Genomic DNA, 27454 nt, shown 5'->3' on the forward strand with positions numbered 1-27454 from the left:
TAGACTGTTTCTTTAGGGAAAGGAAAAGATTCCAAGAAGAGTTAGGTGGAGGCTCTCATTGGTTATGGTTTATAATGTTGGAGCAAGTGGACACTAATGAGAGTTGCCCTAAGATTTTGAGCCTTCAATTGGAAACGACTTAAAGGAAAATTACACGAAGAGGCAGGCTTTAAATATTACTCACTGACAAGAACATCTTTGAGTTACATTACTCTGTGAAGGCAGAGAGGGATTAGTTGGGATGTTTCAGAGGCAAATGTCATTGGACAATATCTCTGTGAAGGGATATATGATAAGACGTAGGTCCTATATTTCTCAGTTTGTTTTAAAGTACACAAAGGCATGTTTGAAAGCCTCCAGTTTGTTTCTTCAGGGACTTGAGATTGAATGTCCTCCATTTAAAATGAAATCGGGACTTCCCTGGTGGCGCAGTGGTTGGGAGTCCACCTGCCGATGCAGGGGACACGGGTTCGTGCCCTGGTCCGGGAAGATCCCACATGCCGCGGAGCGGCTGGGCCCGTGAGCCATGGTCGCTGAGCTTGTGCGTCTGGAGCCTGTGCTCCGCAACGGGAGAGGCCACAACAGTGAGAGGCCACAACAGTGAGGGGCCCGCGTACCGCAAAACAAAACAAAACAAAACAAAAAAATGAAATTGGAGAAGTAAGAGCATCCTGAAATTCCCCCCTCCCCTCCAGTTTGTGATAAGCACTTGGAAAAGTTGGAAAATTCTAAGGGATTGTGTAAGACTGCGTTATGTTGTCTTTTCTGATGTCTTTATAAAACAGGTTAGTTGTACCGTTTATGAGAAGAGAGAAGGTAGCTTTCTTCAATTATCTTTGGATGTAGCTAATTATCTTCTTGGAAGAGGGCTTTATTTTTAATGTTGCAGCATTTCTAGGACTTAGATTTTAATGGAACACTATTATTATTTCCCAAAGGATAAGATATCATCTGTAGCTAAACAAGTTGGTATTCTGGGATTGATAATATCTAGTTTTTATTATATTAAAAAATATGAACCAATTGATGGCCTTACTCTCTGGCTCAATGAAAATAAAGGAATTTGTAGGAAAGAGAATATTATGCAATGTGATTAAAATTAATTTCTTAAAGATCAAGTAAGTCCTGTTATTTGGAAAAGTAGATCATTAGTAGAACAGTAGATCTCAGGAGTCACTATGAAGTTGCTACTGGTATTCTCGAGGTCAGGAATGGTGAAGATAATTAAGGAGGGAGATTTTATGAAAATCATAGATGGGGACAAAGTTTTGCATCTGGTATTGAATACTCAAGAGAAACAACTCTTTGCCTCAGGAAAAATAAAGTTTTAGCAAGCCAGAATTAAAAAATAAATTAAAAGAAACATACAGTTAAATAGTCCTATCAAACTAAAGTAAAAGTCTCACAAACAGGACTTTTTAAGTACAGTCTATTCTGAAGACTCTGAAGTTCTTAACCACTGGCCATCCATCACCATCTGTTTATCAGGTGAAAATTCCTGCCGTTAGTATTTAGACACAGGCCATGTGAAAGAGAATCTATTGAAAAGAGTAGTATTGAATATGACAATAACAGTCAACCAATATTGAGTATCTAGGGCTTCCCTCGTGGCACAGTGGTTGAGAGTCTGCCTGCCGATGCAGGGGACACGGGTTCGTGCCCCGGTCTGGGAAGATCCCTACATGCCGCGGAGCGGCTGGGCCTGTGAGCCATGGCCGCTGAGCCTGAGTGTCCGCAGCCTGTGCTCCGCAACGGGAGGGGCCACAACAGTGAGAGGGCCGCGTACCGCAAAAAAAAAAAAAAAAAAAAAAGTTAAGTATCTAATTCATTATTTAAATGAGAAATAGATTATTATTTTTATTTTTCCTCATAGCAGAGTTACTTTTAATAAACTGCCTTTGAAATTAAAGAGTTTTTTCCATATAAAAAAGCATGCCCATTCTAGAAAATTTTATAGAGAAAAGTAGAAAGAAAAATTATAATTCTGTCACCAAAGGCAACCAATGCCAGAATTTTATTTCCTACTGATACTGTTTCAAGTCATGACTGTATACTCTATTACTATTCTTCCTATTACTGCAACTGCAATTACTACCACCACCTTTTCACCCACCATTTACTCAAAGTAACATTATATTTTTACCAGTCTTCACATAGTTTTTCCAGTTTCATTAAGAAATAAGTGATATTCATCACCATATAAATTTGAAGTGTACAGCATTATGGTTTGTTTACCTATATTGGGAGGTGATTATCACAGTAAGATTAGTTAACATCCATCATCTCATATAGAGAAAAAGAAAAAGAAAATTCAAATAATTATCCTTGTGATGAAAATTCTTAGGATCTACTCTCTTAACTTTCCTTTGTATCATACAGTAATGTTAACTATAGTCATTATTTTGTACATTATGTCACTAGTACTTATTTATCTTATAACTGGAAGTCTGTACCTTTTGACTACCTTCCTCAGATTCCCCCTCCCCGCCACACCACCTCTGGTAACCACAAGTCTGATCTCTTTTTTCTATGAGTTTTTTTTAAAATTTGATCCCACATAGAGTGAGATCATACAGTATTTTTCTTTCTCTGTCTGATTTATTTCACTTAGCATAATGCCTTCAGGATTCATCTGTGTAGTTACAAATGGTAGGATTTTCTCATTTTTTATGGCTGAATAATATTCCATTGTGTATCTATATCTATATATACATGCCACAACTACTTCATCCATTCATCCATCAGTGGATGCTTAGGTTGTTTTCAGGTCTTGGCTATTGCAAATAATTCTGCTATGAGCATGGTAGTGCAGATATTTTTTCCAAGTTAGTGGAAATTCAGAAAAGTAAAACAACCTGCTCAAGGTTTTAACACATAACAGCACTAGGATTGGGACCCAAATATATCTAATTTGAAAGCCTATTTTCTTTACATTTCACACACACGTGCTTTTGTGTTCTAAAAACAATCTGTTTCATGCTTTTTCACTTAAAAATAGTATAAGATTTTTTCCATGCTGTTCACACTCTTCATAAACAATTTAATTGCATCATAACAGTCCGTTCTAGGTATATTTTTCATGTTGATAAATTTTATATTGTTTTAATTTTTTATGTATACCTTTTTACTACTTAAAATCAAATCATTACAAAACATAATGTGAGAAGGCTAGATCAGTTAGACTGAAGTCTAGAACAGAAAACAGGAAGAACTGAGGAGTGCTAATGCCGTACTCAGTATTCACTACTGCAGGTCACTTCCCTGAAAGCCACTCGTTAAGCAAATGTGAACAAGGACCAGCTTGTAGTCAGATGCTTTTCAAATTAAGACTTTTAACATAAAATTCCAAATGTGTTGCTTACGCTCTGTGTTGCTAAGGACTTTGCTTTTGTCTTATCCAGTTTCTGACTTTTCTGACAGTACTCTGATTGTATAACTCCTGACAAAATATTTCTCGGTTTCTCTTTACTTTGAGTTTTGTATCCTTAGGAATTTATTTGAAACTTCTTATCCCAGAGAATCAAATGATCACCATATTTCTAGTTCTGCAAAACTTCCCTGTTAACCACTGAATCCCAATTATAGAATTTGTAAATATTTTTCCTGCCGACTATCTGTTTAATCCCATGTGTAAACCATATTGTGTTTAAAACATCTTGTTCAGTACAGTTTTATCTGCCTAGTTACCTCAATTTAAGCTGCTTGAAGAAATAAATCTTCTCTAAAGAAGCATGAGGTATGGATAAAGAACTGTCACATTTATACCAGTTTTTCCAAACAGCTAATTAAGTATCCAATTCTTTACTATTTTCTTAAATCCAGCATATTTCTTGAGCACCTGTACTGTAACTGGCATTGTAGTAGACACTGGGCATATAGTAGAGAAAAAGCTAAAAATGATCCCTGCCCTCACAGAGCATAAAGTCTAGTGGAAGAGGCACACAAAAAAATAAGTAAACAAATTGTGTATAATAATAAGTAAAGGGCTTCCCTGGTGGCGCAGTGGTTGAGAGTCCGCCTGCCGATGCAGGGGACACGGGTTCGTGCCCCGGTCCGGGAAGATCCCACATGCCACGGAGCATCTGGGCCCGTGAGCCATGGCCGCTGAGCCTGCGCGTCCGGAACCTGTGCTCCGCAACGGGAGAGGCCACAACAGTGAGAGGCCCGTGTACCGCAAAAAAAACCACACAAAACAATAATAATAAGTAAAACAAATAAGTAAAACAAAATGGAATTGTATGGTTTTGCTTGTTTGTCGGTCCCATATACATTAAATGATATTTTACTTAAAGGAAAATTTCTTAATGTCTTTCCTGCTGCCATGGAGTTACTTTGTTCTCAGGTCTGTCAGGAAACTATCGGCTTCCTAACAAGAAAATGCCTTTGTAGTGTGCCTGAATGCTGTCTGGCTCTGCTCAACTCCACAAACGGTGAAAGCGCTTGTCAGCTCTGCCAGTAAATCTTCCCTCTCTTACCATAGGTCCAAGGATCTTATAAAGGAAGCCATCCTTGACAACGACTTTATGAAGAACTTGGAGCTGTCACAGATCCAAGAGATTGTGGACTGTATGTACCCAGTGGAGTACGGCAAAGACAGCTGCATCATCAAAGAAGGAGATGTGGGGTCGCTGGTGTATGTCATGGAAGGTATGGTTTGTAACTATGTTCCTCTGACATTCAAATATTCTCTTTCCGTCTTATCAGCCTGCACACAGATGGCAATGCATTGCACGATACAATTCCGTTTTTCCTTTTTGTTGTTGTTGAGAAATAGTTTGAAAAGAGGTAGGACACTGCTTAGTGGTTGATTAATCATTTGAAGTGTTTGTGTTTAGAATTATTAATATGAGGATCTAGTATTTTTTCACACCTGGGGGAAGGATGATAACGTGAAAGAAAGAATTGCTATTTATTGCACTGAATAAGACCACACACTGTCAGATCATTGAGCAAACTCACAAAGCTTCAATGAAAGCTTAAGTCTCTTGGAAGTATTTTTGGTCAGATAATCAAAGTGTCTTCAGCTCTACTTTTACCTCCCAGTATATGACTAGGTTTCCTGCTATGATGCTTCTATAAAAAGAGAATGTTTTCAGTGTTTTATATGTGTCTCATAGAGGCAGATCATGAAGGTTGGATGGTATATTAGCCACCTGATTAATAAGAGCAATAGCTTGCTTCATAAATCTTGCACAAACTAAGGTAGAAACTGCTTTGAAAAAAACCCGAGGCATGCACTGTATAAATACGTTCTGCGCTTACGTAAATTTTCATAATGTGTATTTCTAACTTGAAATTTATGATGGCATGTTTTCCTTTTGGAGGAAGAAAGAAGCCATGAAGAAATCATGACTGAATTAGCGGAGAAGAAAGTGAGTTCAGAAATGTCTGTAGCAGAAGGCGGTTGGCGTAGAAAAATCACAGTCGATTTATCTGATGGCAGTTCGTGTTTTACCCAGAACATTCACGGCAGAGTCCTATAACTGTCAAGTTTCTAGGTCATTCAGAGGAGGGGTGTATTTGGGCAAGTCAATCAACTTCACTGAGTTTCACCCGGCTTATAAAAAAGACGATACTATTTCTTTCTGGCAGTGGTTTTCAACTGGTGATGATTCTGTTCCCCAGGGGCATTTGGCAATGTCTGGAGACATCTGGTTGTTGCAATGTGAGTGAGTGTGGAAGTGGGGGGAGTCTCCTAGCATCTATTAGGTAAAGACCAGGGGTGCTACTCAACAGGGCAGCGACCCACAGCAAAGAATTACCTGTCCTTAGTGCCTGTGCTGAAAAACTTGCTTTCTAACTTCTTTGTAGGATTGTTATGAAGTTAGTATGGAATAAGTTGTGTGGATGTGTAATGTAAAGTGTAAAGCATTGTAGAGTAGCAATCAGTATTATTCATATACGTAGCTGATTCACTTTGTTACACAGCAGAAACTGACACACCATCGTAAAGCAATTAGACTCCAATAAAGATGTTAAAAAGTGAATAAATAAGAAGAAAAGATCAGTATTAATATTTCCATTAAATACTTGACAGTATGTAAGAAGTGTTCTTTCTACACTAATTTTTCTTTGTGGTCTTTTTTGACATATATCAGGCACCTGATATTTAAGTATTAATTTCTGTCATTTTTATTTCTTTATAGTTTTCAGCTTTTGTGTCAGTGTTATAAAGTTTTCCTCAAGCCAGAAGGACATAAATGTTCGGCTAGGCTTTCTTCCAACAAAAACAAAATACAGTAAACAAAAACACAAACAATATACACTTGATAGAGAATTGCAGGGAAAGGAGGTGAAATTATAGGGCAAGGGTATATGTGAAAGGATGAGAGAAATGGACGAAATATACAGAGGCCAAGTGGAGGATATAAATATAGAGGCAAAATGTTAAGAACTATTAACAATTAGAAACCAAGTTTAAAGTATTTATGAGATTATAACATATCAATAGTTTCATATTATTTGATTATGTATTTTATTGGCAGGTATGTTTTTAAGAACACAGCTATTGTATAAAGCAGGGTGTACTTCACTTCAGCGATTTTCAAATGTTCGTTATTGATATTCCATTCAAGAAATGAGTATTTTGAAAACCTGTATGTTGCAGTTTTCCTCGTATATTTTTTCTAAAAAATTCTTTTTATTCGCGCCATTTGTGTTTTCTAAGACTAACTGCAACTTTACTAGCTATATTAGAAGAAGCTTGGAAATCGTAGTTAATATTTATTGAGTTTTTAGAATTCAATGTCCAACATATAGAGCATGCTTTTTCTAAACAGTTTCCATGTATAAAATTTATTTAATTCTCAAAGTAATCCCGTGAGGTTAGGGGCTAATGTTTATTATCCCCTTTTATAGACGAGAAGACTGAGGCCCAACTGGTTTAGAGTTAGGAGTGAACCCAAGTAATCTGGATTCAGAACCCAAGCTCTTAACTATAGGGCTATGTATTAGTGAGGGTTCTCCAGAGAAAAAGAGCCAATAGGGTGTGTGTGTGTTTGTGTATCCGGGTACTGAGAGAGAGGTTTATTTTAAGGAATTGGCTTCCGTGATTGTGGAAGCTGGCAAGTCCAAAACCCTCAGGGTAAGGCCAGCAGGCTGGAGACGCAGGGAAAGGTTGATGCAACAGCTCAAGTCTGAAAGCCAACTGCTGGCAGAATTCACCTTCCTCAGGGGAGGTCAGTCTTTTTTCTGTTAAGGCCTTCAACTGATCGGATGAGGTCTACCGACATTAAGAAAGTAATCTGCTTTAACTCAAAGACTAATGATTTAAACGTTAATTCCATCTAAAAAAATACCTTCACAGAAATGTCTAGTGTAATGTTTGACCAAATATCTGGATGTCATGGGTTTGCAAGTTGACCTGGAAAATTAACCATCACAGGTCCATTCCTTGTCAACTTGGCACCCATATACATCTCCTTAAACCATACTCAGCCTCCAAGTAAAGACAGTAACAGGGTCATACTTCTGCCTAACATGACATAATGATCCTGTGTACAATGAAAACAAACAAACCCTTTTCCCAGAAAAGGATGCAAAGTCTGTGGGTAGTGTTTACTCTTCTCCTTAATACCTCATAAATCAAATACTATGATGTAAAGTTAACAATACTTAAATACTATGATATAAAGTCAATACATCTTATGTTATATGATAAGGACTTATAAGAGAGAAGGAAACAAAGATTTTATGCACACATGCACTCACTCATACATACAAACACATTTGTAACAAAATAAAGAAGAAATACCTGTGGCAGACGTCCCTAAGTAAAGGTAAATATACTAATTTTTTCCCCATTGCATCAAGCTAATTTTAATATATTTTATTTATCTTCTTTTTACTGCTAGATTGACTAAATAGCAAGTCATCTTAATTATGCTTTTAAAAACAGGGTACCAGTATTCAAAGTCACAGATTTTGCTATGATGCTGTTGTTTGCTTCAGTTAAACTCACTAAATGACCATGATCTTATAACCTGATGCTGATCTGTCCCCAAGCCGTAATTCTAATCAGTTCCATGTAAGTTTGGCTGATTTTATGCTAATATTCTCATGTCAAAATAATTTTTAAAAACCCATCATTTAAATTTTTATAAGTTTTAATTGAGGAAATGTTTTATTGCTTAGTTTTTTATCAACATATTTAATCTTCTCAAAATTTAGATAGCACCCTTCTTGATATAGACGGATTCTTTTTCATCTGTGAACATTATTAATATTTATAGAGTATACCCTAGCAACAGTGGATGAATAGGCTATAGAGGATCTTTCACAAACTTGCATATTATCAAAACGTTCAGAAAAACACCCAGGAGTTAACATGAAAAATCAGTCCAATTTTTCCTGTCTCTCTTCAGTTAAATGAAATTTTCTTCATAAAATACTTGTTTAACCTGTGTCTTTAATGATTTTTGTTTTAGCTTGGGCAGTGTCCCAAGTATTACTGCATACCTAAATGCCAAATTTTCTCATCGTTTTAACAAAGGAGAATGGTCGTATGTTAAGACTTTACTAATTAGGATGACTGGGGAAAAATCATCTGGAGGTAGTGTAAATATATCATGTATTTTCAAGCAAAATGAGTTGTATGACTTTCAGTTATTTACAGTTACTGGCTAGTGGAAGTTTCTAGTTTTGATCAGAATTGTTTTGGTATTAGTTACTTAAGGCAGCAGTGGATCAAGTTGCTAAGGCTTGATTTATATATTAATTATGTTTTCAAATATATAAATGACTCTTACAAAATACTTGAATACAGCTTATTTTCTTAAACCAATAGATATTGGCCTTAATTATGATGTAATACCTGTTAATATCTTTACATTCTTGCCCTCTTTTTTTTTCCATAAACATAAACGTCTGCCTACTGTCATCCAAAAGAAATTCTCATTTAGTGATTGAGAATTGGATATGTAAATCAAACACCTTCTTTAGGAATCTAATATTTTTGTAGTGAAAAATGTCTAGTTTATATCCATTGAAGTGGTTGATTTGCTTAGAGATATCATAGTTCCTGTGATCTTTCATTGTGGAAGCAGACAGATTATATTTTGTTTTCTGAAAATGGCAAGTACCTGTTTAGTGTTCTTTGATTATTGGCTATTTTAAGTTAAACTTTTAAGTGAAACCATCATGTTGCTGTTTTTCACAAGGTGCTTGTTAATGATAACGACTTTTATTAAGTCCTTATATATGGTCTCACATCCATCCCTCTCCTCTTATTAGTTCCTTCTTTCTTTCTGCAAGCATAACTGTGATTTGGTTTAATCTTTTTCTGTCTACCATCAATAGCACTGATTTTGTTTTCTTCGCAGTTTTTTAAAAATACTTTCATAAGAAGGAACAATTCTTTCAACTCATCACACAAGTGATTTTTTAAATAGGCCTTTTGTACACTAATTCTAAGGGATCTGTGATTATTCGCATCATCTCTCAAGGTTCTGTTGTTATTGCACTGAGGTTTCCCTTTTGTCTTCTGAAGACTGGTCATCTGCTTCCCTTTCCAGCGAGTCGGTTGATACCAGGTCTGCTTGTTGAGCTGATGTCCAACACTATTCTTCAACATGGATAATGGACCATGCTGGCCACCCACCATCAACAGTAAACTTATACAACTTCACACTGCAAGTTCTCTCCCACCCCCATCCCATCCCCTGAAACATTTTTACTGTTTTTATGATTAAATAACATACGAAAGCTGACATTCAAAGAGGAATTTTTATGTAAAATTGAACACTAATGAAGAGCTTCACCATGTCAGTTGGCATTCAAAACACTACCTGAGAGTATGAGGGAGTTGAATGCATTTTCATATGAATTAGTTCAGTAAATTTAACATGAGAAACAGACCATTTTATTCTCCAAAATCAGGTGTTGCCTTTTGGCCTTTTGAGTTTTTCATGTTCATCTGAAAGCTATGGTTAGAATAGTTAAAATATCAATGCACTTAAAGTTATTTTTGCAGTCCTTTTACAGGACCAAGCTTATCATGTTAATGATAAAGAACAAGCTGATGTGCTGTGTTAAAAATAAGACAACAGGCCCTGAATGCATCCACTTATGCTAAGCCCCATGTCACCAAATTGAGACTCAGTTATAGTTTTGGCTCTCCCAGAAATGGAATCTTAAACCAGTCAATCAGGAGTCACCTAATTAGCAGTAGTTAGGTAATCTGCCTGGTAGGCCCCTGACATCCCCTAAAAGGAAATTGACCTTGGCATAACCAATCCACTTTTTTGTCTAATATCACTTCCTCGTTCCTGCTCCCTTCTGCCTATAAAAGCCTTTTATTTTGTACAGCTCTTTAGGACTTCTTTCGTATTTACTTGATTGAATACTGCCCAATTCATGAACCATTAATTAAAACCAGTAAGATCTTTAAAATTTACTCAGTTGAATTTTGTTTTTTAACAACTGCTTATATAAAACCAAAATATCTATTTGGAGAAAATTTATAAGCAAAGGGAATCTGGAAGTTTTAAATGTGAATATTAAAATGTATTTTAGTTATGGAGTTAATGGCAAGGACAGGGAACTGAGACAGTTAGATGCCCCATGGGGTATCATGTTTATTTTGGGGTGCCAACCTTTCAAAAAGACTTGAATATACTTGAGCGAGTGCAGGAAGCATAACATTTATTTTTAGCAAGTTGCCATATCATGTACAGATGAAAGGTTCAGGAGGAGAGAATAACTGTTTTTAAAAGCTGAAAACACTCTCACATGAAAAGGGAGTTGGTCTTCATGAATCTAGATGACCAAAGAAAATGCAAGTTATAGGGAAGCTTACATTGGGTCTGCTTGAGAATCAATATTCTGCTAATTAATACGTTCTAGAAGTGATGAAGCAACCTGATGTCATGGCAAGAACCCCATCTCAGGAGGCACTCTAGCAGTGACTACATAGCATCTGCTTGGATAAAGTTTGTGTGGGTGGAGGGGGGTGGTTCCCTGTGGCTGAATTGAACACATCTCCTAATCCCTTTCCCAAGCTCCAAGATTCTGAGTTTGTGTTTTCTCTGAACAAGTACCTTACAAGTTAGCTTATGAGAGCCCCACCCTCCAAAAGTTTCTTCTTAAAAACCCACCCCTGGATACAATGTGCATGTTTACTTTGGAATGTTTTTGTATTTCATATTATATAAATCTAGTAATACTGCCTGTATTCTTCTGCTACTTCACTTTTTTTTCAATATTAGCTCCCACTATTTTATACCCAATTTCTTTATCCTTTCTGCTATTGATTATACTTGGATTGTTTCCAGTTATGTTGCTCCTGATTACTAATGAGGTTGAGCATCTTTTCGTGTGTTTATATGCAGTTTGTGTTCTATGAAGTGTCTGTTGGAGTCTTCTGCCCATTTTTTTGTTGGTTGGTTGACTTTACATATTTCGGAGTTTAATCCTTGTCAATTACATGCATTGCAAATATTTTTCTCCCATCTATATAGCTTGTAGTTTTACTACTTTGTGAGTATCTTCTGAGGAACAGAAGTTACTAATTTTAATGTAGTCGAATATATCAGTCTTCTTCTTGGCCTGTGCTTTTTGTATCTCTGTAAGAAATCCTGGAAGGCAGTGTTTCTCATGCCCACATATGTGTGGATGAGTATGTGTGTGTCCGTGAAGGCATGTGTGTAGTAGGTTAGGCAGGTGAGGTATTATCTTTAAGGACTATATCCACATTTGTAATCTGAAGGAGAGTTGTCTCTTTCAAAGCAGGAAGCTGGAAAGGCAGTACATTTTAGCTTCTGTGTCCTTTTTTTCCAACATATTTAAAGAATTCTGTATAAGTTGTCCTTAGGGGACAGTAAATATGTTTTTGGATATGCTTGATGATAGCGATTTCCTTTCCCTGTGAGGGTAGATTTTACATTTGGAAATAATCACAAGCCGTTTAGTGACAGATTTGATGAATAGGGGTAAGTGATTAATATTTTTTTTGGCTAAAGTTTCTAAGGGTGTATGTGTATGTACCACTATAAAGTAATGACATTTTTTGTATAATTCAAGAAAAATTAAAGAAGTTTGATCAAGAACATCATTATCCAAAAATGACATATTTTGAAGGATAGTATTCTTAATATTGATTTGGATACTGAAGTCCTTGTTTGATTTTGTAAAATAAGCCTTATCACGTTGTGGTTATACTAATGTATAGTTCTCCATTTTCTTTCTAAATTATGAATGGTGAAAAAGAAAGTGAAGAGTGTAGCTTTTCTTACTTTTGAAGACTCCTGAAAGCCAAAATAATTAAAACTTGCTATGCTTATTTTTTTGAGATGATAGTTGAAAAGCCATCAATTTTTTTCAAAAAAATTAATCTGAAATTGGTACAACAGATCATGGATTATGTTAAAAGGTACAACTATCTTTTCTTCTTCACAACAGTTACGGGATTTACTTCTGTGCTGACTCATTTTGCTAAAATATCACTATATCCATTCTTCAATTTTGAGAGAATGGCAAATTTGAAAGTTTAAAAATATATTTTTGATGAAAATGAAAACCAAAATCAGCATAGCTGAAAAAATGAAAAGAAAATGTGGATTAGTACCTTCTTGACAATTGTGTAAGAACACATTGATTTCTTGCTAATGAGGTGAAATTTACTTCAGCCATCCTTTCATGGAACTGTTGAGAAGTTTGCATGCTCAACAATAAACAGGATTCTAAAATTGTTGAGGGCTCATTTTAAGAACTCACAGATGTATTTCTTCAGGGACTTTAACAAGATTTTCAGTTATTTTTGTGGGGGGGCTAGATAGACTAATGCTTTTAATATCCATCCCTCTAATGAAAAATCCTTGAATGGTTACTAATCGTTTTGGCACACTCTCAAAGGGCAGGGAAGATGGGCGCTACTTCCCAGCACAGTGAAACTGCCTGGTGTGACTACCATGGCAACAGTCCACCCACCCCCACTCCAGGAAAGATTGAAATGGGTCTCTGAAGTCCTTCTTGGAATTCTCCCATGACTCCGCATTTGAGGAACGCAGCCTGTAATTGCACATACTTTATCTGAATTTAACTACTGTACCTTTGGAAGGTTGCGTTCTGAGTCTGATCTTTATGTTTTGATATTTATATTTAGATTTATATAATGATCTTTATATCTTATATTTAGGCCCTTCCATAAACTCCTTTCTGATGAAAATGAAAATATTTTTGTACCAAAGCTCCTGCAGAAGTGCCCAGATTTAGAATCATGATAGATGACTTAAAATGGTATTAAAATCAATTCCTGAGAATCCACATTTCATACATATTTAAAGTATCAAGGACTTGTTACTGAGTATATTTACATTAATGATTTATTTAATACCACTTTTGCCTAATTTGCCCAACTTTACCAAATTAAGTAGCTTTCTTTGTATCCAAAACTATCTTATAGTTATTCATAAGAATATATTTGAGCTAATGCTTTTAAACCCAAACATTTACTTTTTATTTGCTCTTTGCAATCTTGTGTAACTTAACTGGAAGAGTTAAGTTATTCTGTACACTTTTCAATATCAAAGCAAGTTACTCTGTTAATTTATCAATAGCAAAGCCATATTAGAAAAAGCATCTAGTGAAGGTGGCCAAACTCTTATGAAAGGTGGTTTTCCATTTCACAAATACACAATGGTGTATTTTCAGAGAGAAACCAAAATTTTTCATGAAATCGTAATTAATAGTCAGTGTTTAAAATTTTCCTTCAAAATCGAGTATGCTTCTTTAAAAGATCATTTATTCCCTACTGGTAAAAAGAAGAGAGTGAGTGAGCATTTATTCCCAGTAGAACTTAGTTAATAGCCTATTGTAATAACTTTCATTAAAAGCCATTCACATACTCATCAATTTTTTGCATTTTTATGACTATAAGAACATAATTCAGTGTTACATTTTATATTTGGCTCATGTTTATAGACCGTCATTTTACATTACTCTTTTATTACATTGCATTTCATAATGGTTTAGAATATTTAATACCTTCAGCATATTCTTAAGGTAGATCTATGCTTTCTCCGATGGTTCATTCAATAATGGTACATGCCGTCAAATTAAAGCCATATTTAAAAGATTTCTGGTGCAAAGATTTGTATTGACTCACCCTGTTGGAAATACACACATATTTGTACTTTGTGCCCATGTACATGTACATGAATTTACATGAAGTTACCCATTCTCAGAGTTCGGCTTATCTTCCAGGAGATGATGGGGTGGTGGTAGTATCATATATAGGATTCTATAAATGGTCAAAATCAAATTTACAAGAAAAGCAGAAGATTAATGATAAGTATTGATGATAAGGCTCTCATGTGATTTAAAATTAGTCTGCAAAGAAAAAGCACTTGGTTTGTAGGTTTTTGAGCACCATTGTGCAGACCATTCTCTTCAAAGCAAATTAAGGTGACTTGTACAGAAAGTTTTGAAATTTCATTTAATCCTATGAATTTGAATTTTTATATAAGTTTATCAGTTGTAAAGATCAAAGGCATATGAAATAGGAAAAATGTTTCAGCAGATTTTTCTTTGTGTTGAGAACTAGGTTACATATATACATAGCAGGCATTGCTGAACTACCATACTTTCTCTCCCTCCATATGGTGTGTTTCTACAAAAGTAGAAAGGGTGTTATAGACAAAGCAGAGCTTGGATTTAACTGAATGTAGTTCATGAATATATGAAATTCTTTGTATTTCCCTCAACAATTGAGAATAGCAAAGAAAGTTTTCAATGAAGTTCTTCAATAGTTTCCTTACTATGATTTACTAATTCATTTATTTGATTATTCATTTCTCAATTTCGATTCCTAAAAACTACCTCCTCGATGCTGACTATATCTCAGTGGGCACTGAGGATGTAATAGTGAACAAGACATACACGGCCCCTTCTCTTCTAGAGTTTCCATCCTGGTGATGGTAATAGGGGAAAAGGACAAAGAAAAAGCATGGAGGCAAGCAAATACATTCAGACAGTGATCAGTGCTATGAATACATTAGATACAACAGGATGATGTAAGAGAGAATCATGAAGGTGGGTGTCGTAATGATTGGGTGGCTCAGGGAAGGTTTCGCTGCAAGGGGAACATTTGAGTTGAAACCTGAATGACAAGAAGGAGCCAGACGCAAAAGTGTGGATACAGGATTCCAGATGAGGTCAGACAATGGCAAGTAGTAAAGCTACAAGGTGGGGAAATGTTAGAGACAGAAAGACGGCAATGGCATGAGTTAAGGTTGGAAAGGTTGGCAGAGGCAAGGTCACATGTGGTACCCAATAAGTAGTTGATTTTTTATTCCAAGAGATTTAGGGGTTTAGGTTGAGATGGGACCTGGTTTGATTTATGTTTAATAGGTAAAAAAAAAAATGGATGGCACTAATAATCAGAGGTTGGAAAACATGTGTTGTAAAGTGGTGGGAGCAACAGGGATACCATTTGGGGGGCTATAGCAGTAATCTAAGCAAACTATGATGTTGGCTTGGGCTTGGATGGCAGTGTGGGAGATGCGGGAAGTGTGGTATATTCTGCAGCTCACAGTTGTGATATGGGTGAGAAAGAAAGAGAAATTAGGAATGACTTTTAGGTTTTTGATTTAAATAGTTGGGTAATGGTGGTGCCATTTTCCAAGATGGGAAAAAGTGAGAGGTGTTCGTGTTTAAGAAAGTAAATCAAAATTCTGTTATGACAAGGTGAAGTCAAGGTGCCTATTAGACATCCCACTGGAGATTTCAAGTTGATGACAGTGGATACACGTCTGAAAGCTCAGTTAAGAGGTCAGATTGTGGCGGTACAAGAATTATAACTAAACCAAGCATAGGAGGAAGATTGACGAAAGTAGTTCTCTTATAATTATAGTTGTTTTACATGCCGCAGGTTAAGTAGGTAAATCATAGATACAAACGTTCATAAATATTTTAAAATTATCCATGAAAAATCCTCACAGAAAACTGAAAATTTCTTCCTACTTTGTGCAGACTAGTATCCTTAAGGCAAAGTGTAGTCTGTGGACCCTTTTAGGGGCTCCTTGAGGTCAAACCTATTTTCATAATAACGTGAGCATGTTATTTGTCTTCTGTCTCATTCTCTCATGAGTGTACAGTAGAGTTTTGTAGAAGCCACATGATATGTGAGATATAGCAGCAGGTTGAATACAGAAGCAGAAAGTGCAGCTGTCTTCTATTGAGCCAGACATCAATTAGATTTCCAAACAGTATAAAACAGTGGGATGGTTCCTATTAAATTTTTTGTTTTTAAAATGTAGTTAATTTTATTTAAAACTATATTTTAACATGTAATAAGTTTATTACTTTCAAGAGAGTGACTATTTACAAAAATTCTCAGTTTTAAGGTTTAATGGAATAAATATCGATAAATGCAGCCCATGTAAGCAAAAGCTTTTTGAGGTTTTCAGTAATTTTTCATAATGCAAAGAGGTTTTGAGGATAAAAGTTTGAGAACCACTGCCTTAAGCTATATGACCTGAAGACAAATATGACCAATTGGATGTTTGTTTCAGAAAACAATCGAGGATTAGTTTAAGGTTCAAAATATCAGATATCAACTCCCCAGCCTTCAAATAGCACAGAAATAGGACCATGTTACAAAACAAATGGTTTTTTAAATAAAGTCTTGGTTCATTAGAAACAAAATTTTCTGTAAGGGCTGGCATTTAAATCTAGAGCAAATAGCCAATACGTATCAACAGTGGGTGAGTAAGTTCCATTGAAGTGCTTATTATCCTGTTAATTACATTCCATTTCACAGTTTTGAAAGGTATTCTTGAGGCATTTTGTAGGTTCTGTTTGCACACCTTCTAACGTTTAAGATTTGGGAATCGAATTGAGTTCCCCAGTGATTATCCTGATTTAGTGTAATAGGATACTGATTTTTTTTTTTTTTGTAATTAGACTTTAAATATAGTTCTAAAGGAATAAAAGAATCAAAATTTTTTAATCCAATCAGCATTTTTGGAGAAGAAAGTGGCTTTACCCTGTGCTTATTTCTCACTTAAAAACATCCTTGAAGATGCAACATTTTGTATTCTGAAGGCTCAGAACAACTCGTCTGGTACCTTAAATGCTTTCAGATTTAAAAAGAGAGTGCATTATTTTACATGTGGTCCCAGTGTAATACTCTCAATGCACAGGTAAAACTAAACTGTCAGCTTATTGCTTGGTTATCTCTTTTAAAATACTCGTTGCTAAGTAAATGTTTGAAATCTCTACTTATTTCTCTTGTGATACATTTTGCAAAGAGCTTTTTCATTTGCTAGTGCATTTGCTTGTTTTTGATATCTCACCACCAAGCATTTTCTTGGGATGAGTTAAAAAAAGATGCTGCTTTCATTTATTGTTCTTGGAAAGACAATGTTCTTCTTTCTACTCCGCAAAGCAGCTTTTATGAGACAAGTAACATTGGGAGATGAAAGACTTATTCCAACTGTGAACACACATGACATTATATTGTGATGAGAAATTAATTTTAATATTTGTTCTTTATGCAAGTTATAGTTCAGTGTTTTATACAACAGTACATTTTGTTTCCTGTTCTCACAAAGCACAGACTATTCTTGGCATAACCAGATGACTGAAGTAGGTTTCTGTCTCTTGTGCTTTATGTTATAAGCTTTGGCCATTTGGTCTCAGTTGTCTTGTAGAGAAATGACCACTGGACTAAAAGCTATAAATTCTAGGAGTTAAATCCAGATTCATCCCTTAAGCAGCATGTGACCATATTGAAATAATCCTCTCTGTACTTTACCTGCTCTACTCCCTGAATTCATGGATGATACCTCCTTTTCCCCTGGCATTAGCTCACGCTTAGAAACCCAGGAGTGGTTCCAGGCTCCACATCTGTTGATCTGCAAATCCTCTTCAATCTATCAGCTTATCACTATCCTGTGTCCCTGTTTGCTACTGCTCTGGTTGAGGACTATTATAACTTCTTTTGAAATTTTCCAATTACTCTAGGTCTTTCTGTCTCTAGGCTTATTTCACTTTCATACGTTCTCTACACTACCATAAGCAAGATCTTACTCAAAGACAAATATGTTTATGTCATCTCCCTGTTTGATGTTTTCCAGTGCCTTCCCATGGTAAAAAGCCAAACTCCTTTTGGCAGATGACTATACAGTGTAATGAAGAGAGCTGGGTTTTGGAACTTAGCAGATGCGAACTTCAATCTTGATTTTGCCATCTAACTAGCTCAGTAACCTTGGGGAAATTCTCTAAACTTTTCTAGTCATCGTTGCCTCGTTTGTCAAGTAATATAGTATATGTCAAGCATCAATTCCTGTGTCTGGCACCTGGGGTGCACCATTGCTTATTGATCTGCTTCTGCTTCCCTGTTAGATTCCCTGCACTCAGCACTCCGTGGCTCTGGCTCAACTTCTTCAAATAGTTGCTTGTCTTTCTGACTCTGTGTTTTCCTCTGACTGGAGTATATACACTGAAATATTACTGCTCTTCATGGTCAATGTAGATGTTGGCTCTGCTAAGAAGCCTTCTCTGACACCTCCTAACTGGGCTGGATTCTCTTTTCTGAAGTTCCTATAACATCTTCTGGGCCCCTCTATACAAGAACATTGGTCAGACTGTGTTTTGTTCATTCATCCAATTTATTCATTCAGGAAGTACTTATTTTGCATGTATTATGTGCCAGACATTGTTCCAAGTGTTTAGGTTATAGTAGAGACCAAAGGATACAAAATTTCTCTAGTACTTTTATCCTAATGGGGGAGATACACAACAAACAAACAAATACTATGTATAATGTGTATGTGTTGAGTACAGACATATATATATACATGCACACATTATATATATAGTGTGTGTCTGTGTGTGTGTGTGTGTGTGTGTGTGTGTGTGTGTGTGTGTGAGCTATATATAGAGATCAGGTACCGATAAGTGCTATGAAAACCAAAGTGTGGTAAGGGGACAGAGAGTGACATGCAGGATGGGGAAGGATTGGTATATTTTGCACGGTAGTCACGGAAGGACTCTATAAGTTGAACATTAAGCAGAAGCAGAGACATGAATGAGGTGATGATGGGCCATGCTAATATCCGAAGGAAGAACATTTTAGGCAAAAGGAATAAAAATGTGTCAAGCCATGAGATGGGGTTGTGGTTGACATGTTCAAAGAACAGTATGGAACCCAGTGTGACTGGAGTGGGGTAAATGGTCACAGGGGTGCAGGTGAAGGAGTTAGGTAAAGAAAGCAATGATAGAAGAGTTTCAATGGCGTTGTAGCCATGGTAAGGGCTTTATATATATAAATATATATATATTTATATTTATAAATATATATAAATATAAAAATATATTCTTTTTTTGCTTTTAAGCACGGTGGGAATTCCTAGAAGAGTTTGAGCAAAAGAGCAACATGCTTTACCTTAGAGCTTTTTTGCAGCTATGACAAACTCTCTAGTAGCAAAAGGAAGCTGGGATATCAGTTAGGAGGCTATTGAAATAGTTAAGAAGGGGGATAATGATGACTTGGACTAAAGGGGTACAAGTGGAGATGGTAAGAAATGGTCAAATTTAGGAGCTGTTTTAAAAGTTCCGCCAGTAGTATCTGATAATGGGTTGGACTGGAAATTGTATGTGAGCTAAAGTGAAGCGTGAAGGATTCCGAATTTTGGGCCTGAACGACTATAGAACAATGGAGTTTGCCTTTTACAGAAATTAGGAAGACTAGCTGAGGAGCAAGACTGTCAGCAGATGTCTCGTGTTTGCTTATTTATTGTATTAGGGATTCACTAAGTTGCAGTATCACAAAAGCCCTCAGGGCTTTCCTGGTGGCACAGTGGTTGGGAGTCCACCTGCCGATGCAGGGGACACGGGTTCGTGCCCTGGTCCGGGAAGATCCCACATGCCGCGGAGCGGCTGGGCCCGTGAGCCATGGCCGCTGAGCCTGCGCGTCCAGAGCCTGTGCTCCGCAATGGGAGAGGCCACAACAGTGAGAGGCCTGCGTACAGCAAAAAAAAAAAAAAGCCCTCAAAATACAATGGTTCAAATAAAATGTAAGTTTATTTCTCTTTGATGTAATATCCTTGAGGTCAGTGGAGGAAGCTGGGAGCAGCTATACTCCATGTGGTTATTCGGGCATCCAGGTTGCTTCCATCTTGTTGCTCTGCTATCACCCAGGTGTGATCATTATATAGAGAGCTGAAGCTGGGTCCTCACCAGGGACTACTAGGTGTTCCCACGTCTGGGATGGGGGGGACAGGAATGACAGGGCAAGGAGCTTCATCCTCAAGGGGAAGTTACACCCTTCACCTGCTCTCATCCTCTTGTCCAGAATGTAGCTACAAGAAAAGCTAGAAAAAAGTAATCTCTACAAAGGTAGCCATTTGTCTAGTTACAAGTTGGTGAGGGTGGTTCTCTTACTAAGATGAAGGAGGGAGTGAATTTTAGGGGATAGACATTAACATATTTCGCTCTTTCTCAGTAACTTAAGGTCAGGAACTACTTGTGTTCTCTATAACCCCAGTTCTTTAACCATAGTGCCTACACACAGTACATATTCCCTGCATGTTGGCTTCATTAATACCAAACTAGTTATATGGGACAGAAATTATTATATACTGGATGTTGTGTTTCCTCCTAGGAACTTGCTAATTAATTTCATAAATCATTTTTTACATTTCAGACTATATTGTTAATGTGTCTTTATCACTAATGCAGAAAAATATCTTTAAATCAGTGTTTTACATTTATTTATTATCCAGGATGAACAAAGGATGATGAGCTATTATTTATGTTTTTTATTTTTTATTTTATTTATTTATTTTTTTTGCGGTACGCGGGCCTCTCACTATTGTGGCCTCTCCCGTTGTGGAGCACAGGCTCCGGACGCGCAGGCTCAGCGGCCACGGCTCACGGGCCCTGCCGCTCCACAGCATGTGGGATCCTCCTGGACCGGGGCACGAACCCGTGTCCCCTGCATCGGCAGGCAGACTCTCAACCACTGCGCCACCAGGGAAGCCCATTACTTATGTTTTTTAAAAGACTGTTTACCTCACACATTTGCTTCCAGATAACAATTTCAGAAATCACACTCGGTGGTGTAAGAATGAGTCACTTCCATGTAATAAAATTGCATCTCCTATTCCAAACTGCTTAATTCTCCAGACCTCACATAACATTTCACTTAAGCTACATGCTGCTGCTTCTTCCTGGAACTATTTAGCTTAGGAGTTAGAGAAGATGTATTTGGGTTTAAAGATTTTTTTTTTGATGAAAGAGTCGCAAACCATATAATGTTTAAAATATGTTTTGGAATAAGAAATCTACTCTGAAGATAAAATTTAATAAGAAAACAAGTTGGAGATACAGTGTTTTATAATCAGGCAACTGAGATGACACACAGGAAATATTATGTCTCTTTTGAAAAACTTGAGGTTGAGCTACTAGTATGAAAGAAAAATAGTTCCTATTTCTTTGTAGTATGCCATTTTGAAAATTGGCCCTATCTTCTGTTCAAGATCTGTATGTGTGTATATATTTCTTGTAAGGTCATCCTATTTGTGGAATACCACACACTGTTTTACAAACACGGTCTGTGGGAATGATTGAATTCTTTGGTATTTAGTTGGCCATCTCCAAGCCTAGGTCTGTGTATCAAATATGTTTTCTTAATTTATGAGCAGAATTTTAGTTCAGAAGATTAAAGGAAGACATGGGTATTGAAGAACCTCTTTAGTCTACCAGACTCTTAGTTCCGTGTAGGCAGAAACCTTGCGGATGTTCCCCAGTGTCTAGCCCTGGGCCAGCACATAGTAAGTGTTTCATTCATTTAGCAAATAATTATTAATGGAATCTTGCTTGCTGCCCAACACCAAAACTTTGCAGTATGTTTTAGGGAATCCATACACATACCCATCCACGTGCAAAAATGTATCACACACACAGACAAATCTGTATCAAATTCCCTTCCATCTAGAATTATCTTCTCATAGAAAATGAAAATGGATAATAAGCTATTAGAGCTTCTGAAAAATTTTAAGAAAATAATTATTAAGCATCTAGTTAATTCTGAAAATTATCTACCTGTTTTCCCTCTAGATGAAATTTTTATTTATTTAATATTTAAAATCCTCTGTTGAAATTTAATAAGCCAAAGGTTTAAAAACCTGTTTGCTTGTTTGATCTAACATGGTATTATTTAGACTGTGCAGACTTTCTATTAAGATCCTTAGACATGAGCACTGTGTGTGTGTGTGTGTGTGTGTGTGCGCGCATGTATGTGTGTGTATACATTTATAAATTTTCAACTCTTTAAAGATGAAAATTTGAAGGGCACTTGGTATATTTAAGACTCCAATAATATTATTAGATGGTAGTAATAGAGACATTCTCAAAACTGTATATAAATCTTCCATCAATGTGGAAGCGTATCCCGTTATGCTCAAGAGATAATTTGTTGAGCTGAACTTTGCCCTAAGGAAAGCAAAAGATATTAGAAACATTTTGAGTAAAAATACTTAGCTTCTCATATCTTATAATGCTTTGCCTGTGACTAAAATGAAACTGAGTTTAATAAACTTTTACCATGAATGACAAATGTCTTTCATCAATTCATCATACCAAATATATTCCTTTTTAAAAACACCCAACCATAAAAACACACAGAATTGCTAAATTCGAAGGAACCTTTAAAAGATAATCAAATATTTCTTGAGGCTTCATTACATGAACTATGTAAGGTCAAGCTTCATGTCCTAAAATATTGGAGAGAATTGAATTTCATAAAATCTGTTACTATTGAGAATATTTCCCCTGTGTTTAAACTAACACAACCTTAACACTCCCTTTTTTAATTACATTATTTTATATTGTTCAAAATGGATAACTTAGGTTCAATTATCCTTGTTTCCAAGACTGAAGAGGACAGAAGAATCTCTCAAGTATGTTTTTGACTTAGGGAGACAGTAATGTATACTAGTCAAGAATAAGCCTTGGGCAAGTTATTTTACCTCAATGAATCTGTGTTTCACTCTTTATAAAATGTAACTTAATACCTTCCTCAAAGGGTACTTGTGAGGAAGAACTGAATGTGAAACATTTAGCACTCATTTAAAGACACTGTAAACATTTAAAAAAATAATACTAATTCTTCTTCTTAGCATAGGAAATTCAAATATTTAACTTTCTTTTCATCTTCTTTTTTTTTTTTTTTTCGGTACGAGGGCTTCTCACTGTTGTGGCCTCTCCCGCTGCGGAGCACAGGCTCCTGACGCACAGGCCCAGCGGCCATGGCTCACAGGCCCAGCTGCTCCGCAGCATGTGGGATCTTCCCAGACCAGGGCACGAACCCGTGTCCCCTGCATTGGCAGCTGGACTCTCAACCACTGCGCCACCAGGGAAGCCCTCATCTTCTAATGATGTGCAAATAATCAGAGTTTTAGTACATTAGGCTCAAGAAGCAGGAACTCAGAATTGAAAATGGCAAATGTTTAACAATCAGCTCTGAAAAAGAAGAAGAAAAAGAGATCCCTTGCTTGTAGTCTTTGCAAATTTTCATGGTGTGAATACTCCTATCATCACTAATTTCAGATTACCAACATGATGTCTGAATGCAGAGTTGCTAAATCTGTTAGAGTCCACTCGGCACACCACTAGGTATGCCAGTTCATAAAGAACTGCTTAATCAATCATGTCTATAATTACAGAATTGGAACATGAATTTGACACATTATACTTTTATTAATTATTCATGGATGGTATTTTCCATCAGTGCAGTTCATTGATTATACTTCTGATGTCAGTTCCTTTTAGCTAAGAAATTTCAGATTTTCCTTCAAATTTTACCTTTGAAGTTGTAGCTTACTCAGAAACTGCATTTGCCCTACTTGGGAATAACACATTGGGTGCATTAAGCTTCAGCCGTTCCTCAAAGTAGCATGCTGTGTTACATGTGTGCAATGTTTTTATTTATATATTTTGAGTAATTTTTTTCTTTCAGTGAAGGATAATGTAAAAGGGCTTATGAATTCCCACTCTGTTTTAACCTGTAACCAGCTGTTTCTTTATCAACTTACCAGTAATGTTTCAGAGAAAATATGCATTTTGTAGAATAGGCAATTTCTGGAATTAAAAACAAGAAAACATCAATGATGTAATAGCAAATACACTTGGTCCCTTAGGCCGGAGTCAGCATGGTACCATAATGTAGATTGTCTCATTTAACTCTTTAATTCATGCAATATTAGATATAGATTCAAAATTTCTTTAATAGGTTTTCTTCATACTGCTATATATCAGTTTCTACCGATAAATCTATATCATGGGTTCTTTTGATATAATAGTTGCCACTTATTTCCACTGAACAGAATTTTATACTTTCTCTTCAATTTGTTTTCATTCTTGGATTATCAAAACATCTGCTGTCATATTCATTCAAATATGATCATTTGCACCCAAAAGGTAGAAATCATGAAACCTCATTCAAATCCTTTTCCATCCCTTAAGGCCAGAGCTCATGCCATTTTCTCCATCAAACTTTTGGGATTTTTTTTTTTTTAAGTAATTTCTTCCTTCACAGATTTTCTACTTCTCCATGGCAAATATCACTATATTCTAGTTCATTGGGTCTCAAAGTGTGATCTCTGAACCAGCAACATCAGCATCACTGGAGAACTTGTTCGAGATGAAAATTCTCAGGGCCCAACCCAGACGTACTGCATCAGAAAGTCTAGGCATAACTCCCAGCAGTCTGTGCTTTAACAAGTCCTCTGAGTGACCCTGATTTTGAGTGACTGGTGGTATAATTTGGCTTCCTATTTAGTTGTGTGCTCCATGATAACCAGGATTTATGAGTAATTATATCTTTTAAATAGTAGGTACCCAATAAATATTTGCTGATTAAACTGATAAGTCAATGAATAAAAGGACAATTTAAGAAACACAAGCTAATTAACTGGAGGAATAAAGGACAAGATATTTTATTTGAAAGGCTATCATTCGAAGGAGAAATGAGATATGTCCTTTAAACATCCATGGGCTGGTATTAGGGTAAATGAACACAAATTAGGAGGGCTTATTAGGGTTAGGTTATTTTGATTACCTCATTAATGAACTCATTCAGTCCTAACAATAATTCTGTGGAGTAGGTATTATACTCATTTCACTGATGAAAAAATGAGGCTTAGAGTGTATCTATGTCTCGAACTCTATCAGGATTATATATTCAGGCAGGTTTCAAACCTAGTTATCTCTGCCTCACTTTCCCCATCATGTCCAGAGAGTCAAATTTCAACTCTAGGTTGGTTCAGTCAATGTTTTCAATGACTGTTAACTGTATATAAATATGAGCCAGGCACATGATAGGTGTTTAGCATTTAACAATGAGCAGCAAGTGTCCTTATCTGTAAAATGTGGAAACTAAAAGTACCTAGTACTTCTTAGGGCTGTTGTGATGATTAAATATGATAGACATCAATCATTAAAGAAGGCAAAATAATAAATTGTGAAAAGTGCAAAGACGGAGAGAAAGAAAAGCATCAGGTAGAGATACCTGATATAGACTGAGTGGCAGGGGAAATTGCTCTAAAGCAGTGACATTGATGCTGATCCAGAGTGACAAGTATCCTTTGGCTCGATGACAAACCAAGGGAAGAGCACTTTAGACATAAGACCTGTGTGTGCAAAACCATAAGTGTCAGGAGCTGACACTCTGGAATGGAGTAAGACCTCTGTCACTACAAGTTTTTAAGTGCATCATTCTGAAAATAGTATTTGGAGTATGATGGAGATGAAACAGCCACAGAAGAGCAGTGTTACACTGCATGGGCTATCAGTTTCCATCCAATCCTACATATTTGTGTTTTCCACATAAGTCTATAAAATATCATTGATATAACAGTAAAGCAAAGTATATATAAATGTACAACTAGGAGTAAAAGCTTGTAGTAAGTATGACATCAAATAAGTATTTTTTTAAGAGTGAAAACTAAAAAAACTTAAAATCTGAAGAATTTAGAATTTGATTATTAGTAAACTTGAATTCAGTACAATATCCTCTAGTTTTTTTCCCTAGCACTCTCTAAGGCTAACTGAGGATGCCAGATGGCTTGGGGCACTTTTGTTCATAATTAATGTGTTGAACTATTCCCTAACTGGATTATAGTGGCCTTTATAGAAAATCTCAGATTAGATTCCTTCCCGGTTATACTTATCATTTGATATACAGTCTACAATTAAGATAGGTTGGAAATGGGGTGGTTTGAATCACTAAGTAAAATGGATGGATTTTAAATGAAATTAAATTGTGGTAAAAATCTTACGTTATTTCTAAGTAGCTCTTTGGAAGATATTACCAAGTAGAAATGTAAATATTTCAATTTAATTGGATTTTCCTGTTAACAAACTTTACTTATTCCTTACTTCACTATAAGACTAGAAAATGGAGGCTGCTAGTTGCTGTATTATGAAGACTCTAAGCCTCTCAATGATCACGTCATATCATCTTTTGTTTTCCTGGAACTAATACAAAACCCAACAATAATTAGCACCAGTGATATTTGTTGAATGAGTGAGTGAATGAAGTAGAGATGAACATATCCAGCAAGTAATTGTGAGTGGTATTAAAGTAACATAAAGAATATGTTTAATTTTTAATCAGAAATCTTAGGACTGATATTAATTTTATATATATATATATATATGTGTGTGTGTTAGGTATCCCATAGCTGTATTGCTCATAACTATCAAAAGTGTAGTATATAAAAAAAGAATCTTAAGAAGCTAATGTGGCTACATTGCTTTAACACATCAGTTTAAAGTCATTGCTGGGGACTTCCCTAGTGGTCTGGTGGTTAAGACTCCGTGCTTCCACTGCAGGGGGTGCAGGTTCGATCCCTGCTTGGGGAACTAAGATCCCACATGCCGTGCGGCCAAAAAAAAAAGAAAAAGTCATTTCTGTTTGCAGCATTATTGAGACGTAGTGTAGTTTGGATTCACATAAAATAAAAAGGCCAGCGAAGACAATTATTGTGAGAAAGCAACTCTCAAATGTCTTTTTCTACCATACATCCATAGTTAACAGAAGGGAAAAATGTCTCTGTGTAGATATAATTTGGGGTGGTTTTTTAAAAAGATAGGCTTACATATTAAAAATTGCATATAACCTTTAACCTATAATTGCAAATTATAGTAATATGTAATATAAATCTTAGGAGTAAGCTCTAAGAAATATTTCTATTTAAAGGAGAAACAATGCAATTGACAGATTATAAATCTATAATATGCCTCACATAATAGATACAGTAAAAAAATACATATTTGGTATTAAATACAAATATTTTTAATCCTTACTCCTTCTGTTTTCAGTGTGATTATGCTGTGGAGGAATTTGTGTCTTCATGCATATCTATGTATCAGTATTCTTAATAAAATATAAATTTGGTAGAGTGAGAATTGAAGAAAAAATGAAAGGGTAATAGATATGATATTCTTCTAT

General features: G+C 36.0%; 1 protein-coding gene across 2 annotated transcripts in view; it reads left to right on the plus strand.

Annotated features, from left to right (window-relative positions):
- PRKG1 (protein kinase cGMP-dependent 1) overlaps positions 1 to 27454 on the plus strand; it is a 1185098-nt gene that overhangs the window by 155223 nt on the left and 1002421 nt on the right. For both annotated transcript variants that reach the window (XM_067710145.1, XM_067710144.1), the window contains exon 2: positions 4481 to 4647. In XM_067710145.1, coding sequence (XP_067566246.1) covers positions 4481 to 4647 — 167 coding nt within the window. The remainder of the gene's footprint in view (positions 1 to 4480; positions 4648 to 27454) is intronic.

The sequence above is a fragment of the Pseudorca crassidens genome, chromosome 16, assembly GCF_039906515.1.
Source record: "Pseudorca crassidens isolate mPseCra1 chromosome 16, mPseCra1.hap1, whole genome shotgun sequence".
Taxonomy (NCBI): Eukaryota; Metazoa; Chordata; class Mammalia; order Artiodactyla; family Delphinidae; genus Pseudorca; species Pseudorca crassidens.